General features: G+C 40.2%; 1 protein-coding gene across 1 annotated transcript in view; it reads left to right on the forward strand.

The window, feature by feature from the left end:
* The window catches only part of UNC5D (unc-5 netrin receptor D), a 513,075-nt gene that overhangs the window by 313,251 nt on the left and 182,425 nt on the right, over positions 1-17,399 (forward strand). The window contains exon 4 of the mRNA XM_006086216.3: positions 16,241-16,344. Coding sequence (XP_006086278.1) covers positions 16,241-16,344 — 104 coding nt within the window. The remainder of the gene's footprint in view (positions 1-16,240; positions 16,345-17,399) is intronic.

A 17,399-nucleotide genomic window follows, 5' to 3' on the forward strand; every position in this document is an offset into this window, starting at 1 on the left:
GATTATAGAGGATCTATAGGCATCACTGGGACATGAGAAAGCAGAGATGGTATGGACAGCCATTTCCAAAAATTTGACTGAAGGCAGAGAAGCTTGAATGGTAGCTGGAGTTAGCTATTTGAGGAAGAGATGGTGATTTATTACAAGCATGTAGATTAGATGGGCTCATAGGAGCAGTAGAAAGAATGCAGAAGTAAATGTCAGAGTGTTATCCGACAATCAAATTCCTCCCTCGCTCATGGGAGTGAGGTTAAGGTTCTTGGGGTACCACTGAAATAAGAATTTTCAGAAGTCCCCACAGGAGAATAAAATGTGGAAAAAGACTTTATTTGCATGAAGTTACATTCCTTGGGTTGCAAAGCTCCCTATTTCTTAAGCCAGAAAAAGGTATAACTGGGGTCCCAGGAGAGCCAAAAGCAAGGCCAGTGTCCAGAGCTCCCATTCCATGTTGCAACCGGGTGTAGTTCAGCATCCAAGCTAATTAAAGCCCATTAGTCCATTGTGGGAGTCCCCACATGGCCCTGAGCGACGTCGGTGCTGGGGAGTGCATCCCCCTGCAACAGAAATCACAGTAACCCAGCACACCAGTGAGTAAAAACCAAGAGAGTGCATTTCTTTATTTAGAAGTTTAAATATTCAGGTTTTCTCACTGGCAGTGGTCACCCTATTCTGCCCACTGACTCGCTTCCATGTGTGATTGACGGGAAAGCTCAGACCTTACTGGGCATATGTCTAAATTGCCTTTGTCCAGTCCCTTCCCTCATCTATCAGCAGGGAACAGACTTGGAGAGTATTAAATGAATCTTTTTGGCAGAGTCTATAAATGGCATGCCTATATTATTTAGCCTTCCCTCTCCTCCTTTCCTGTTAAATAATAACCAGGTTATGACAATGGCATCAAGAAGAGCTGGGTTTGAGTTCTTGGTTCAAGTAACTAGCTTTGCACTCTATTATAGACTAAAACCTGCTGCATGTGAAAATCATGTGTGGGGCTCTTAATATTTAAGAAAAGCTGTCCATCTTTCTGACCTTAGGAACACAATTGCTGGGAGTGGGTCCTGGGAATGTTTTATAACTTTGCTGTCTTCTGTATTCCTCTTTTCCAATGACCAACATTTAGTTTCCTGTGAAGAATCTTCCCTTGCTTCCCACCTCTAAATATTGTGGTTCTCTGCGTCTCTCCTGAATCCACAGACTTTCCCTAGGTGAAATTTTTCACTCTATGGCTCTAGGTACTGCCTATCTGCTGATTATTTGCAGCCCTGAGCTTGCATCTTATCTCTCAATTTTTTTGCTCGCTGACTACCTGAGATAATATCCACTTGGGTATCTACTAGGCACCTCAAATGCAATATCTCCCAGAGAGAGTTCTCTTGGTTTTCATATCATCAACTCTCCTGCGAAGCTGTGTTTAGTCCAGCCTTTCCTGGTTCGGTAATGTCCCCTCAGAGGCTCACGACAAGACCTAGGTGTCACAATCCAGGTTTCCTTCGGTTTCCTTCGGTCACATCCCACCAGCATCAAGTCCTACCATCTCTATCTCCAGAACATATTCTGAATGTATCCACTTCTCTCCATCTGGTGCAAACAATTGCTATTTCTCTACTGTGATAATCTTACTGCTTCTAGTCTTGCATTTCTTAAAATCCATTCTCCACACAGTGGCCTGAAAGATTTAAAAAAAAAAAATACAAACCAGATCACACTGTTCTCTTGGCTGAACTTCTCCCACTATCTTTCCGAACTTCTTGATATTGGCCCCTTGGGAATTACCCATCCTCCTCGTACCTTCCCTGCACCACAATGCTCCCCGTCATTGTCCAGCCCCAGTGACTTCTTTTCTTCCTCAAATACCCCTGCTGGTTCCTATTTCAGAGTCTTGTGTTGTTCCCTTTTTCTGAAAAGCATCCCCCAGACCTCTGAATGGGCAATTCTTTCCTGTCAGCTTTAGTTTTATCTGCATTATTTGTTATGGATTTTATTACCCCAAAAGTGACCAACTTCTGGCTAAACTGTTCTCTTAGATCCTTTTGGAAAGATTGATTGAAGGTCAGAGAAAATGCAGCTTACCTTCAATTGCTCTATGCAGCCAAGCAGGAGGCAGGCGTGCTGGATGTTCGGGGGCATATCCCATAATCCACATGCTTAAGACACTTGGCCACGCCTTCTGGCTTCAGGGAGACCTGGGTCAGGGGTGGGTTGGGGGAGGATCAATAAAACTAACAGTATAATTCAAAAAATATATGGCTTTTTGTTGCTGGTTGTTTTTTCTTTTTGACTCTTTCTCCCCTTCCTTTTCCTTGGCCCTATCGCTCTGCAGCACTAATACTGAATTATAATGAGGTGGTGAGTATTAAAGCTTAAGTTTATTTTTAAGTCATTTCTTTTTAAACTCCTTGCTAGTTCATAACCTTCTAATTTCCTGTGGAGGGCTAGGAGAGCACTGAGGAAAGTCAGGAATGATTCTTTATGCCTGTGTTGTTCTTGAAACTCTCTATCCCATCAACCATTGAATTATTTTGGCATTCAAGTGTTCATCAGGATGCTGAGCTGCAATATGCTCTGGTGCTTTTGTAGGTGGTGTGGGGTTTAACTAACATCATGGATAGGAATCCAGAAAGTAGGAAGACGAACAGTGTAATCTTTCTATATGCTTCTGGACAACTGAGCAGCCTGGTCTAGACAATGGTTTCTGGGGCTTCACTTTAACAAAAAAAATATACATCAAAAGTAATTTGTTTCAGTAGCTATTTCTGCATTCAAACAAGAGTCAATATTCCCATTAGCACAGTAAGTAGAGCAATAATACAAAAATATAGAATGTGGAGCTATGGATATTCTGCCCCTATACCTTTCAGTAGAAAACGATGTAAAGATCCAAAATGTGAGTTAATGACTTTCTTTTAATTTGATTTAAAGCCTTAAGAACAAGGGAGCAGAGAATTTTGGATTTTTCACCTAATAACTGTCCCCTGTTGAAGGTTGTTGAGATCTGCTATTTAGGTCAAGCTTCAGCTGTCCTTGATGTATTGACACAGCCAAGTCAATGTAATCAATGCACAAAAGGTGCCTTTTATGGAACTTGGAGACAAAGCAAACCCCACAAATCCTTCCCCAAGAGTGGTTTCCATATATGGAGTTCTCGCCCATAGTCCCTGCAGGAAGAATTGGTGCTGAGTGGCTTCTGAGATGTAGGTGGCCATGTTGTGTCCCACAGATGCCCACTGTCATGTTCATGGGTCCAAGAATGTACACATAGGCAGGTTAACTGCATGTGAATAGACTCAAGAAGGATAAAGTGACTATGTGCTTGTAGATTATTGCTCCTCTGAGGATAACTTGATCCTGAAAGAGAATCTGCCATTGATAGTGGCAACAGAAGGAAAAAAGACAGATGAAGAAGCAGGTAGCAGTGACCCTGAACTATCAGAAGCCATGAGTAAAAGCAGAAGCCATTAAGACAGCACAGAGTGAGAGGCAATTGTTCAGGAGGAACAAAAGTAAGAGAAGCAACATCTGTGCTAAAAACTATGAAACCACCCAGTTAATGGGAATGACACTGGATTTCTTCATCCCCTCATCAGCCCATGGTACAGTCTCTTTAAGTCCTGCTTGTTTTGTGATCCTTACTCTCTTTTTCAAGCCTGGTCTGTGGTCTTTCTTGGTTTCCAATCAGTCCTGGACTATAATTAAGATTGTCGTCCTCCTGATTTTTAATACATTTTCAATTTGGGGGATACGAATGAATTTTTTGCATGTCGTTGTAAACAAAAGTGACCAAATACAGTGGAATGTAATAAGGGAATAGGTCGACTGAGGGCAGGTCAAATTAGTGCTCAAGCATTTTGTAAAATTGCAGCTGTTTCTGCCCATCACCATGCGTCCCTGCTGCTGGATACTCCCTTTGCAACATCATTGTTGCCTGACTCACTGTGCTGCTTGTTGTGGAAGGACTAATGTCACACAGTGCTAGTTATAAAATGATTGATTGATAACCGCAGAGAAATTACAGATCACGGAGATGGGGATGGTGGTCTAACAATGCTCCCAGGTTATTCCAGGGCCCTGAAAACAGCCTGCAGGAGCCTCTGCCTGACAGGAGTGCTGGCTACAGCCCAACTCCTTGCTTTCATAGATCCTGCTCATTACTTGGTACCAAGGTGAGGTCAAGGGGAACATGAAGAGGCCCAATCAACTCAACTCAACTAGGACCAACGATGTCTTTTCTTCCTATTGCAGCAAGATTTACTCAGCAGGAGTTACTTCTGCTATATTCAGAAATCTTAGGAATTAACAGATGTCACCTGTACACCCCTGACATATGGGAATCTACACATGAAATTGTGCTTCGGTGTGAGTTTCTTTCAAGGAGACTGGCGAGATCAGAACTAGAAGATCCACAGCAAAGACATGAAATGACAGATAAGAGCAGCAGAGTCTTAATATGGATTACTGGGTTAAGAAATCTGAAGAATTCATAGATCTAAGCAAGGCAGAGGGTTTAAGCCGAGCTGGCAAGAGAGGCATAGATAATGTGCCAAATATAAGAACACTGTTATCTAGGAAAGGACTGACCTGACAAGAAGCCTTTTCTATGCTTCCTTTGGGAACTAAAGTGAGTAGCAGACTTCTCAGGCCATAACCATCTAGGGCTGGAGACTGAGGCAGAACCAAATGAGGGCACCAGACCTTGACTTTCATTTTGCTGGCATCCATCTGTTCTGCGTTTGAACCAGCCCTTCCATTACAATTGATCTGTATTTGGCTAAGTTACAAATTCCTTTTATGTATGACAAATGTGGCTTGTTGTTTCTTCAGAAAAAAACATGGGTGGGCAAGATTCAAAGCTAATTTGAATACCATTATAGTTGGACACTAATGAGACATTGTACCATCCTCTTGCAATCTTAAATGACTATGACCATGTCTATTTTTTAAAAAAAGACTATGATTTTTCACTGGCTGATTTGGTTTGAATGAGTAAATTATTTTTATTTCATTGCATTAACGGCCAGAACATTGAATCAGCCAATAACTCCCTAGTGTTGCTGAGCTGCAAAGAACTATTATTCGCAATTGAATTTTTATTGATTTTCTTGTGCTACAATGACTTTTCTAACATGGTAGCATGAAAGGAAAATTAGAAAAAGGCCAAATAGGGCATAGGGTGAGGAAAGGGAGGCTGCTGCTTCCCATGTTCTAGCCCCAAATGCACAACTTACTGGCAGGTGCTGCTGACTCTGAGTGATCCTGTTGCTGATTACGTGATTTACAAGTTAGCAAGTGCCTGGCTCCATCACCTTTCCCTCCTCTTCCCTTCTGAAATTTTTGCTTCCAGTTATTTTTGGCCATGTTGGCATTCTACTGCAGAGCTGGCGAGGGCGGAGAAATGGAGAAAGAGCAGAAGCAGACAGGGTGATGCTCCAAATGGGCCAGGGCTGATGTTTGTCAGTGTCATTCGAACACACACACTCACAGGTGCGAAGGTGAGTGGATGACTGTGTGTTACTTTCACATCATTGTAGTACATTTATCCATTCACGTGTTTGCTTTTCCTAATCATCTTAACTCTTGGAGACTTTGTTGTATGTGGGTTTAGAATACATATTCAGATGAATTGAAATGGAGTCTCACTCATTCAGTCAGTATTTACTAATAAGTGATTACTACATACCCTTACCAGTACTAGAGGCAAGGCAATCAACAAAGCAGTTGAAAAAGGGTGTCCTCGTGCATAGATTCCCATGATGAAAATTAAATTAAAGGAGAATATTTTGGAATTCACTGAAGATTTAAAAATATAGTGCTTCTTGCTTCCTTCTTTAATAGACATTGTAGGAGTGAAACTTGTATAATAAAAGCCAAACACAATATATTTCCTCCCTTGCTTCTGACTCAGTTTGGTCTAGTTAAGAGGATCTCAGGAGCTAATAGGAAAGAGAAATTTTTTGGACATTGATTTTTACTGCTTATAAAAGTAATGCATGTTCATCCCAGAAGTTTTGGAAACTACAGAAAGAAATGAAGAAGATGATTGATATACCCATAATCATCCAGTTGCAGATCTTTGAAATGTTGAGTGATTTCTCTGTAGGGCTTTTCCTATAACATATATAGTAATCCCACACCAGTTGCTATTTTAAAATCTTTAAATCATCAATCTTGATGTGTATGTGTGCAGTTCGGTTGAGTCTCCTTATACCAAACAATGTGACAACTATTATTTTTCTCCCTCCCATAGACCACGTGAGCATGATTATAAGTGAGATCTATTTATATTCCACCCTCACAGTATATATGAATAGAAGACCAAGTCTAATAAAAGAGTGCCCTTATGTGGTGTGATAACTTATGGAAAGAGAGGTAGATAGGCAAGCATTTTGCAGAGACTTGCAAGAAAGGAACAAGAGAGCATAAAGATTTTTTCTTTTTTAAAAATAAGCCAGTAAAAGTCTGATCGAAACAATAAATGAGGTCTGGTGTGTATTATGTAGGCCTGTGAGTTGCTCTGTCTCTGCTTACTTATAATTTTCTCTGAGAATCTTTTCCTGGAATCACTCACTAGATTTAGTAAGGTAAGTCCCACTGCGATGCATTTTTAGAGAACTTTCTCCCCCTCTATCTCCTCACTCATCTATATACCTCATAATCACTTGTTTAATGTCTATCCTCCCTGCTGAGACATATGCTGTGGGAGGGCTAGAATGGTCTATGTCAAGTTCAGTAATGCACCCCCACTGCCTGGCAGCTGAGTGAATGTAGGAGGCTGTGGCACATTTACTGAAAACTAATGGTAAATTAAGAGAATGGCTACCGGCAGAAACCAGTTTTTAATGAAGATGTACCTATTGTGGGGGGGAGGAGGGGGAGTACATACATTCTGTAAAGATATAATTGCTGCATTTGAAGGAAGACAGTTCTTACTTACTAAAAATATATTAAAGATAGAGCTCATTCACTACAAACTATTTTATATTCAAACATTTACTTGCAAACTTTTAAATATTCTTTTTTTAGTTAAATTTTTAATTTTGAGATAATTGCAGACACGTTCAGTTGCAAGAAGTAATAAAAAGAACCTGTGTACCCTTAGCCAGTTCCCCAAATGTTAATAAATTGTAAAACTGTAGTAATATAACAACTGGGATATTGACATGGACAGAGTCAAGATAGAGAACATTTATATCATTTTAAATAATCTTTCATGTTGCCCATTTATGGGCATATCCACTTCCCTCCAGCCTTTCCCCCTTCTTTAATCTCCCAGTAACCATTTGCTCTTCATGTCTACATTGTTGTCATTTAAATAATCCTATATAATAAAAGTCTAATATGCTAAGTGTCCAGTTGTCCGGTTGTCCATTTAACTAATCAAAGTATAATATGCTAATGATATGCTAAGACCACTCAACTGCTCGCTATGATGTGCACTGACCACTAGGGGGCAGAGGCTCCAACCGGTAGGTTAGTGTGCTGCTGGGGTCCGGCTGATCGGGACTGAGCCCTCGCATGGTCCCTCCCTGGCTGGCCAACCTCCCGCATCCTTACCCAGCCCTGATCGTGCACCAGTGGGGTCCCTTACCTTGGCCTGAGCCCTCTCGCAATCTGGGACCCCTCAGGGGATGTCGGAGAGCTGATTTCAGCCCCATCCCACAGGCCAGGTTAAGGGACCCCACTGGTGCACGAATTCGTGCACTGGGCCTCTAGTGATATATAAAACTTAAATCATATGGTATGTAAGTTTGGGGGATTAGCTTTTTGCACTCAGCATTATTTTCTGTCCATTCATCTTGGTCATTGTTGTAATAATAGTTCATATCATTTGTAATGTCTGCATGGTATTCCATTATATGAAAGCACCAAAATCTATTAATTATTCCTATATTATTAAATACTTAGATTGTTAGCAATTGTTCAGCATCATAAATGAAGATTTGAGCAAAATCACTATACTACATTTTTTATGTAGCTATCTAATCATTGTCTTAAAATTTTTTTCAAGAGTAAATCCTATATAATAAAAAGCTAATATACAAATTGTCCCCGCAACTGGGAGTTCAACCAGGAGTTTGACCAGGGGACCAACTGCCCCCCGGCCAACTGCCTGCGACCCCTTCCCCTGGCCAGCCCCGCCCCCAATCGCCCCCCTCCCGCAGCCAGCCAGACCCCATCCGTGCATGAATTTATGCACTAGTCCTCTAGTTATTAAATAATATAAATGAATTTTTAAATAGTAGATTTATGGAGATATAATCCATAATACCGGTATTAAATTCACCTATTTCAAGTGTACAATTTAACAGATTTTAGGGTATTCTCAGAGTTGTGCAACCATTGCCAGTGCCAAATTTGGGACACTTGCATCACACACACACAAAAAAAAATGAAACTGTTTTGAATGCCTCTTACCCCACACCCACCTACAGCCCTGAGCAATTACCAATTCACTTTCTGGCTCTATGGATTCACCTGTTATAGACATTTTATTTAAATGGAATCATAAAGCCCTAGTCAGTTTGGCTCAGTGAATAGAGCATTAGCCTGTGGACTCAAGGGTCCTGGGTTCGATTCCGGTCAAGGGCACATGCCCGGGTTGTGGGCTTGATCCCCAGTGGCGGGGGGGGGGGGGGGTGTGCAGGAGGCAGCCAATCAATGATTCTCTCTCATCATTGATGTTTCTATCTCTCCCTCTCCCTTCCTCTCTGAAATCAATAAAAATATATTTTAAAAAATAAATGGAATTATACAGTATGTGGTCTCTTGAGTCTAGAAGCTACAAAGCCTGTTTGGATAAGTAGAGGGACATATTAATGGTTTTCTAGTTGATGTATAAAAGATAATGTTTCTTTAATAAATAGTGATAGTGGTCCTTCTAAATATCTTCCTTAGCCATTTGTGTTTCTTCTTTTGTAAATTCTGTTTTCATGCCCCTTTGACATTTTATTTTAGGGTGTTTATTCTTCTCACTGTCCTTTACAAGTGTTCTTTCTATATTAAAGTTATTAAGCCTCTGCCTATAATTTTGCTTATAATGTTTTAGATGAAACCAATTTTTAATTTTGACAAAATATTATCTATCAATCATTACTTTTCTTAAGTATTTGTTTTTCCTTCAGTTTTAGGTTTAGAAAGGTCTTCCCCATCCTAAGATCTAACACATATTTTAATGCTGCTGTGGTTTTGTCCTGTTATGCTTCCAGTGCTCTTGAAAGGATTTTACATGTATTGGCATTTCATTTTCACACACACACAAAAACTATAAAAGGAATTATTATTCTCATTTTTTAGATGAGGAAACTGAGGCAAAGAGAGATAAAGATACTTATCCAGGTGGTAGTAAGGACCTGAATAGACAGAATTCAATTAGATACTCTGGCTCCAGCCCCCACCCTCTTCCATGGTTTGCAGTCCTGCCTAGTGAATTTCTGGGACACATGACCTATTTAAATGTTCATTGTTCACTAGAGGCCCGATGCACGATATTCCTGCAAGGGGCTCGGCCCTCACAGCTGCAGTGGCTGCCTCAGCCCTCGAAGCCCCGGCTTCGTCCAGAAGGTCGTCTGGAAGGTCATTCGGCCATCCGGTCTAATTAGCATATTATGCTTTTATTATTATAGGTTAGTTATTATGCATGCTTATGATATGTTATGCATTTCTCTTTCCAGAGGTTTTGGATAATTACATGAATTTTTTTATATTACAAAAAGTATTTAAATTTATAATTAAGTGGTTTTAATTGCCCACTGCCAGATTTTATAAAAACCCAACTTCCAATTACTTAATTCATTGTTTTGCATGTCTATTCATTATTTATTTTATTTAAAAAGGTAATGTTTTCAGGAAGGGTATGAGGCTGATTAAAATCACTTGGCTCAATCATGTCTGAAATTGTTGTCAGTTTGCTCATGAATAATAGCTTGCTTGGGAATAAAAAATTAGTACCTATGTTTTTCTCCTAAAAAACAAAAACAGATTTGATTAATTATACTCTGGTATACACCAGAGTTCTAGGGAAAAATTCTAGTCATAGCCTGATTATTTTTTCATTGTCAGTTACTTTTTAAAAAAACATATTGAGATATATTTGACAAATAACATTATATAACTTTAAAGTATGCACTATGATGATTTGGTATATGTTTATATTGTGAAATGATTACCAAAATGAGGTTAGTTAACACAACCATTACATCACATACTTAACTTTTTTTTTTTGTAGTGAGAACATTTAACATTTACTCTCTTGGCCCTGGCCTGGTGGCTCTGTTGGTTGGAACATCATCCCATACACCAAAAAAGGTGGTGGGTTCGATTCCTAGTAAGGGCACATACCCAGGTTATAGGTTTGATCCCTGGTCAGGCTTGTAGGGGAGGCAACCTATCAATGTCTCTCTCACATTGGTCTCTCTCTCTCTTTCTCTCTCTTTCTACCTCTCTTCTCTCTCCCTTGATCCCTCCCTCCCCTTTCCTCTCTCTAAAATAAATAAAAACTTATCCTGGGATGAGGAGTAAAAATAAATAAATAAATAAATTGACTCTCTTAGTAACTTTCAAGCATTTAATACAGTATTATTAAGTATAGTCACCATGCTATATGTTAGGTCCCCAAAACTTATTTATCTTATAACTGGACCAACATCTCCCATTTCCCTTACCTCCCAGCCCCTGGCAGCCACCAATTTACTCCTTGTTTCTAGTAATTCGGCTTTTTCAGCTTCCACACAGACATGAGATCATACAATATTTGCCTTTCTCTGACTTATTTCACCTAGCATATGCCCTTAAGGTTCATCTATGTGTGGCAAATAGTACTAAGTAATGTGTGTGTGTGTGTGTGTGTGTGTGTGTGTGACATTTTCATCCATCTATGGACACTTAGGTTGTTTCCATGTTTGTAAAGAATGCCTCAACATAGAGATGCAGGTATCTCTTTAAGGTAGCGATTTTATTTCCTTCAGGTACATACTCAGAAAAGGGGTTGCTGGATCATATGGTTGTTCGATTTTAAACTTTTAAGAAACTTTCATGCTGTTTTTCAAAGTGACTGCACCAACTTATATTTCCACCAAAAGCGCATGAGTTCTTTGTCCTCTACATCCTCACTTATCTCTGGTCTTTTGGGTAATAGACATTCTAACAAGAGTGAAGTGATATCTAACCGTGGATTTGATTTGCATTTCTCTGAAGATTACTGATGTTGAGCACCTTTCCATGTACCTATTGGTCATTTGTATTTTGATAAAATGTCTATTCAGGTCCTTTACCCTTTTCTTCCCGTCCTGCCCCCCAACCCCCACCCCCAGATTGTTTGTATTTTGCCTCTTGAGTTGAATGTGTTCCTTATATACTTTGGATATTAACCTTTTATCAGACATATGGTTTGCAAATACTTTCTTCCATTTTGTAGGTCGCCTTTTCACTTTGTTGGTCATTTCACTTGCTGCACAGAAACTTTTTAATTTGATATAGTCATACTTCTTTATTTGCGCTTTTGTTCCTTATGCATTTGGTATAAAAACCAATGTTAAAGAGCTTTTCCCCTATGTTTTCTTCTATGCGCTTTATGGTTTTAGTTCTTACAGTTAAGCCTTTAATTCATTTTGAGTTAATTTTTATGAATGGTGTAAGCTAGGGGCCCAATTTCATTGTTTTGCATATGACTATCCAGCTTTTCCAGCATAATTTATTGAAGAGACAACCCTTTCCTTATTTAATATACTTGGTCCCCTTGTCAAATATTACTTGATTGTATATTTGATGGTTAATTTCTGGATTCTTAATCCTGTTTCATTGGTCTATATTGTTTCTGTGCCAGTACCATACTCTTTTGATTACTAAGCCTTTGTAGTAAAGTTTGAAATCAGGAAGTGTGAAGCTTTCAGCTTTGTTTTTTCTCAAGGTTGCTTTTGCTCCTCAGGGTCTTTTGGGGATTTCATGTGTGAATTTTAGGATTTTTTAAAATTTTTGTGAAAAAATGAAATTTTGATAGAGAGTGCATTGAATATATACATGGCTTTGGGTAGCATGGAAATTTTAACAATGTTAATTCTTCCTATTCATGAAAATTTTAGTTCAGCTTATTTACTACAAATAAACTTGTAAAGTAATTATTTAAAATTTCCTTAATTATGTCAAAATTCAAATTTTTAACTATGACATATCTAGAATCTTTTTTCTTTTTAAAATGATTTTGCCAAGTATCCAATGACCTCTTTTGAAAACACAAGTCTTTTTTTAGCTCCAGGAATAGTTATTATGATGGCATTGATTATCATTTCTTTCAGCTTATTGTCTTCTAAAATTCCTATTATATTCAATTGCATTTCTCTATCTCAGCATTATCTCTTGTTATTTATTTCATCTTTTCTTCATCATTAACATTGTACTATTTTTCTCTTCGCTTATGTATTCAACATGTATTTGTTAAGGACCTGATCTGTACCTGATGTTCAATAGGCACTGAGGATTTAAGGGGGAGCATTTCAGATATAAACCCACCTTCATAGAACCAGATCTAGCGAGGAAAACAAATGGGGTAAGCAATTATAAGATCTGTACTAGAGGGAATTTCCTAAACTGGAATTTCTTGGTTCCAAGGCCATTGCCTCCCATCTCTCTAACCATTGGTTCATAATTTGTGATGCTTGGGCTGGGACTCCCTGGCCAGATCCACCAATAGGAGCACCAGAGGAGACTGGCCAGAGGAAGAGGAAGGCAAGGATACTTCTTCCTGCTCATTGTTTTGTCCCTGTCAGCATCATTCTAGCAGAATTTCTTCATCTTGGAAGTGGCAGTTGATTGTTATTTCCAGTTTTTTTTTCATGTGCTTCCAGAACCAGCTTAATGATGCCCCCTAGAGATGCCAGCACTAGTCTGGTGAACAATCCTTCTTTGGAGGTCTGGGTCATGACTCCTTAAGTCCTGAGGCACCAGTACTCACTGTCCTCTCCTTGGACATTTGATATCTCTCTAAGCTTCAAAATCCTATAACCCCAACCTCACCCTTTGTTCCTGCATTCCCCACCTCTGAGGGTGGGACCTGCTTCCCGCAGTTCCCCTTTATCTTTTTATTTCCCCAATTATTTACATTAATATTTTCTGTTAAAACAACTGTTGTGCTATGTTTTACACCTGGGTCTGTGTCATTAGTTCGGATTTCTGCAATATTCAGCATGCTGTTTACTGCCTCTATGATAGATATATTACTAATTCAGCAGTTTTGATTGTATATTTCTTCCTACATAGTGTCAATTTCCTTGATGTCAGATGTTATCCTATTTATAACTCCCTATTCTAGATTCTCAGTTGCTATTTCCTTTTAACTTTAAAGAACTTAAATTACAAGTTATCTAAAATGTCTCTTGTTCTGTATCTTAAGAGGAAGCCATTTAATTTCAGTTCTATGAATTATCTCCATTTTTTAAAAATATATTTTTATTGAGTTCAGAGAGGAAGGAAGAGGGAGAGAGAGATAGAAACATCAGTGTTGAGATAGAATCATTGCTCAGCTGCCTCTTGATCGTCCCCCACTGGGGATCCAGCCCTAAACCCAGGCATGTGCCTTGACCGGGAATTGAACCCTGACCTCCTGGTTCATAGGTCAATGCTCAACCACTAAGCCATGATGGCCGGGCTGTCTCCTTCATTGTATTATAATCCTTTTTATGTGGCTAGGGATGTTTTCTGTGCTATTGCATAGGTTCCCATCTGAATCTTTCAAGCCTTGAAAGTACCAGTAACATAGGTGATAGAAGTCTTTAGTTTGCCAATTGAGGAGCCAATTCGGTTGGATGACCTTTGGTGGGAATCAGAGGGAGGGTTGGAAGCATTTACCTCTGAGTCTAAGAGTTTATTTCCATAATTTGTATTATATTCAGTATCTAGCTGAAATTTGTCAGGTATATTCCTCTTTGGGAGTCCATAATGTCGGTGTCCCTGCCACCAGTGTTAGGTGCAGGCCAGGCCTTCATGATACTTGGGGTTTTTACTTGGTGTGATATCTGGTTCCTGAATGGCTGCCGTTCCTGAATGGCTGCCTGTTAGAAGCTGGACCAGATATATGACACCCCGGTTGTTTTCTAACCCCCTACTCCATTTAATCTTTGATATGCTTCTTGTTGGAACTCTTCCAGTTATTTCAAAAGTCAATTGGGAAGAGCAAGAGGTTGGGTAGATCCTTTCTTTAGATGATCTTGGTTGTATAGGATTGATCTACTAGAGAGGTCTCAAAGTTTCTTGTTTATAGATAATACCCTTTCCTATATCCCAGAGTCAATACAGGGTTTTCCTTTTTATATTCATATTTACTAGTCATTATCTGTTCATTGAACGATTGGTTTTCTGTGCTTCATCTGGTTGATTACAGATTAGCTGGCATTGTCGACCTGCAATCTTTATTTAGCACCCCTGAGCAAGACTTCCTTTAAGAAATCATGCAATCAAAGAAAAGAAAAAAGTGACAAACACAGCATACAAAATTCGTCATAAAAACACAACCCTTTCCATTAGCAAACTGATGTCTTGTGTCACTCACTCTCTCTAATTTTGACTAATTTCTATATATTTCTGATAAATCAATGAGACATGTGGAAAAGGGATTTTTGACTCCAAGATCTCTTGTTGGGAGAGCAAAGGAGAGTTTGTGGTAAGATTGTGGAGGAAACGTGAGATTTTTTTTTTAAATCTGGAGTTTACGCACAATCCCTTCATTCACAGTTTTGTCATCAGTTATGTGACCTTCATCACACTTAAAACCAGAAATTCTGAATCATAAAGGCTGTGACAATATACGGATCTTCAATAGAAGGAAGCTGGCCTTACCATTTGGGGGCAACAGAGAAATAAGAAGATGGATCCTGCCATCTGCCTGCAATACCAGCCTTTTTGAGGATCCTTTGCCTCCTATACACTCATGCAGATCTCGGAATATGCAGCACCACTGACAGAAGACATCGGTTGCCTCTGGGAGGGAAAACATTAAGAGTAAAATTCAAAAGCAAGTGAATACATGGATTGCTGTGCTTGTTATTCATCGCGTGTTTTTGACTTGCTAAAAGCAAGTTTAATGTATTTATAAAATTTATAAAGATGTAACTGATTCTGGAGCTCCGCTCTTTACAGGGAACATATTTCATGTTATTGTAAGCACTGAAGAAAATTAAATCAATAAATCCACAGCCTGTAATTTGAGATACTCAATTGAAGAAAAAAATACATTGTCAGGGAGGGAGGGGGGACCATTTACATGGAGGAGGACTTGTAAAACTGTCTGTGCGCTCCTCTGCCGGGTTTCAAGTGACTGCAAGAATTCAGCTGGTGCTGTAAAACCGTTCAAGTGTTGTTATGACACCTCGATGGAAGCAAAGGTCAAGTCCCCCTGTTGTTCATGAAGCATCTGCTCAAGTGGAAAGCCATGCAAATGAAGCTCTTTCTGAACTGCCCATGTGTCCTTTTCCCTGAGAAAGCTTTGCGGGTGCTCAGTCAGACCGCATGTCCGGAAGCTTGGTGAACTTCTCACTGGCAGCGACGCTCTGTGACCGCTGGCCAGCCAATTAACCTCTCCACGCGTCTCCCTTCCGCGTGTAAAGGTTAGCAGTGCCGCTTGTTTGCCGAGTGCCTGGAGCCTCCGTGAAGGGCACTACACAGATACCCAGCACTTGTGTTTGAATAGAGGGCACTGCATTTTTAATTATGTGTTTGGTTGGCTGGATTATAGATTTTATTGTGGTTCAATGTGGCCCCTTCTCCCTGGTTACAAATAAAAGACTAATAGGTAATCGCACTCTATTATCATCTTCTAGAGCCCCCTAGGGGGTTAAGGAAATGCCAGAGGTTATAGATTAATAATGTATTCTTTAGTTAATAAAAAAAAATATCACACACATCTCAGCTGCATAATAGCTGTGGATGGCAATTTATTGGGCCAAGTGTTTCATCTGTTGCTAAGCAGATAATGCTGGCAAAGACTCATGAAATGAGTTTTGTTTTTCCGGCTCCCCAGTAAATCTTTTATCCTCTCATCAATATCGAGCATTAAGCACAGTTTTGTTAAGGTTTATTTTAAATGTGCTTGTGCATATTTGGGGAAATGATTCCTGCATTCTGGAACTCCTGAAACAATGGGTTTTGTGTGTGTGTATCTAGGTCGTGAGAGTAAGCTCACGATTTTACTGTATTTGAAGCAAATGTGAGTACTTCCGGCCCTGGAGCTAAGTGTCCTGTATCTCCCACTTCTTTGCAGATTTACGGAAGAACTTCGAACAAGACCCACAGGGAAGGGAGGTTCCCATCGAAGGCATGATTGTGCTGCACTGCCGGCCGCCGGAGGGAGTCCCCGCTGCCGAGGTGAGAGGCACCGGGACAGGCCTGTTCCCAAGAGGGAGGGCAGAGTCCCGCTTGCTCATCTTGTGGAGTGAAAGCCTGTGTCTGGCATCCTTGCCCTCTGGACCCAAATGATAAAGCTGGTGAAGAAATAGTGAGGGCACTAAGTTGGAAGAGGAAATTGCCTCTCGTCTACTTTCTTGTGGACACTAAGCTCTTGCTAGGCAGCCTGGGTAGGATCTGGTCGTGTTCTTGCTTTGGTGGCCGCCGATCCTGTAGGTGGCACCCTCTGTGTCCTCCGCCAGTCACCTGGGCACGGTGATGTGCACATGGTTTATGGACCGATCTGAGCTGTAACCAGCAAGGCCATGTGAGTGAGTGTCCAGGGAAGGAGTGTCCACGTTCCGCGGTGTTTGCGTGTGCTCATTCTTCCCTGGCTCATGGAACATCAGTGAGCCTTCCTTAGGTTTCGGGCACTGTGCTCACATGATGTAAAAGGGGCTGAAGCCACACATCTGCGATCTGTTATTCTTTCTTCTCAGTGAGGCATCTAGAGTCCCTGTGGATTTTATTTTTTGCATGTTTTCTAGCCTTTCTGCCATATTCTTTGGATATAATTGTCAGCAATAGGACACTATGATAACAGGAAGGCTTCCTGAACCTTCCAGTCACTGTTAAAGATGTTCTGAGAGGCTAGTAATACAGTTCTTAAGGCAGTATTGGCGGAGGCTTGGCGAGTCAGAAATACCAGGAATGCTTAGTAGACCTGCAAGTCTATAAACACGGCTTGAGTGAGCATTGCACAGCAGGGCTTTTCTCTGGGAAGCGGGGGGACTGTCCTTCGAGCTCTGGTTTATTCACTGAGAAGAAGGGTATTCTAAAAAGTCAAATAAACAAAAGAAAACAAAAGGAGCCCCTGCTTCACGTTTTAGCTAAAGTTGCTGTGGGATTTCATAGTTGAGCAGACGAAGGAGCAGAAAAAATAAAGGGGAGTGAAAAGACACACACACTGGCCTATGTAGACAGAAAGTGTGCTGGGCGGACACTGTTCAAGGTTCTAATGGTTCAGTGAAATGAAG

This window comes from Myotis lucifugus, unplaced genomic scaffold, assembly GCF_000147115.1.
Source record: "Myotis lucifugus unplaced genomic scaffold, Myoluc2.0 scaffold_26, whole genome shotgun sequence".
Classification (NCBI taxonomy): domain Eukaryota; kingdom Metazoa; phylum Chordata; class Mammalia; order Chiroptera; family Vespertilionidae; genus Myotis; species Myotis lucifugus.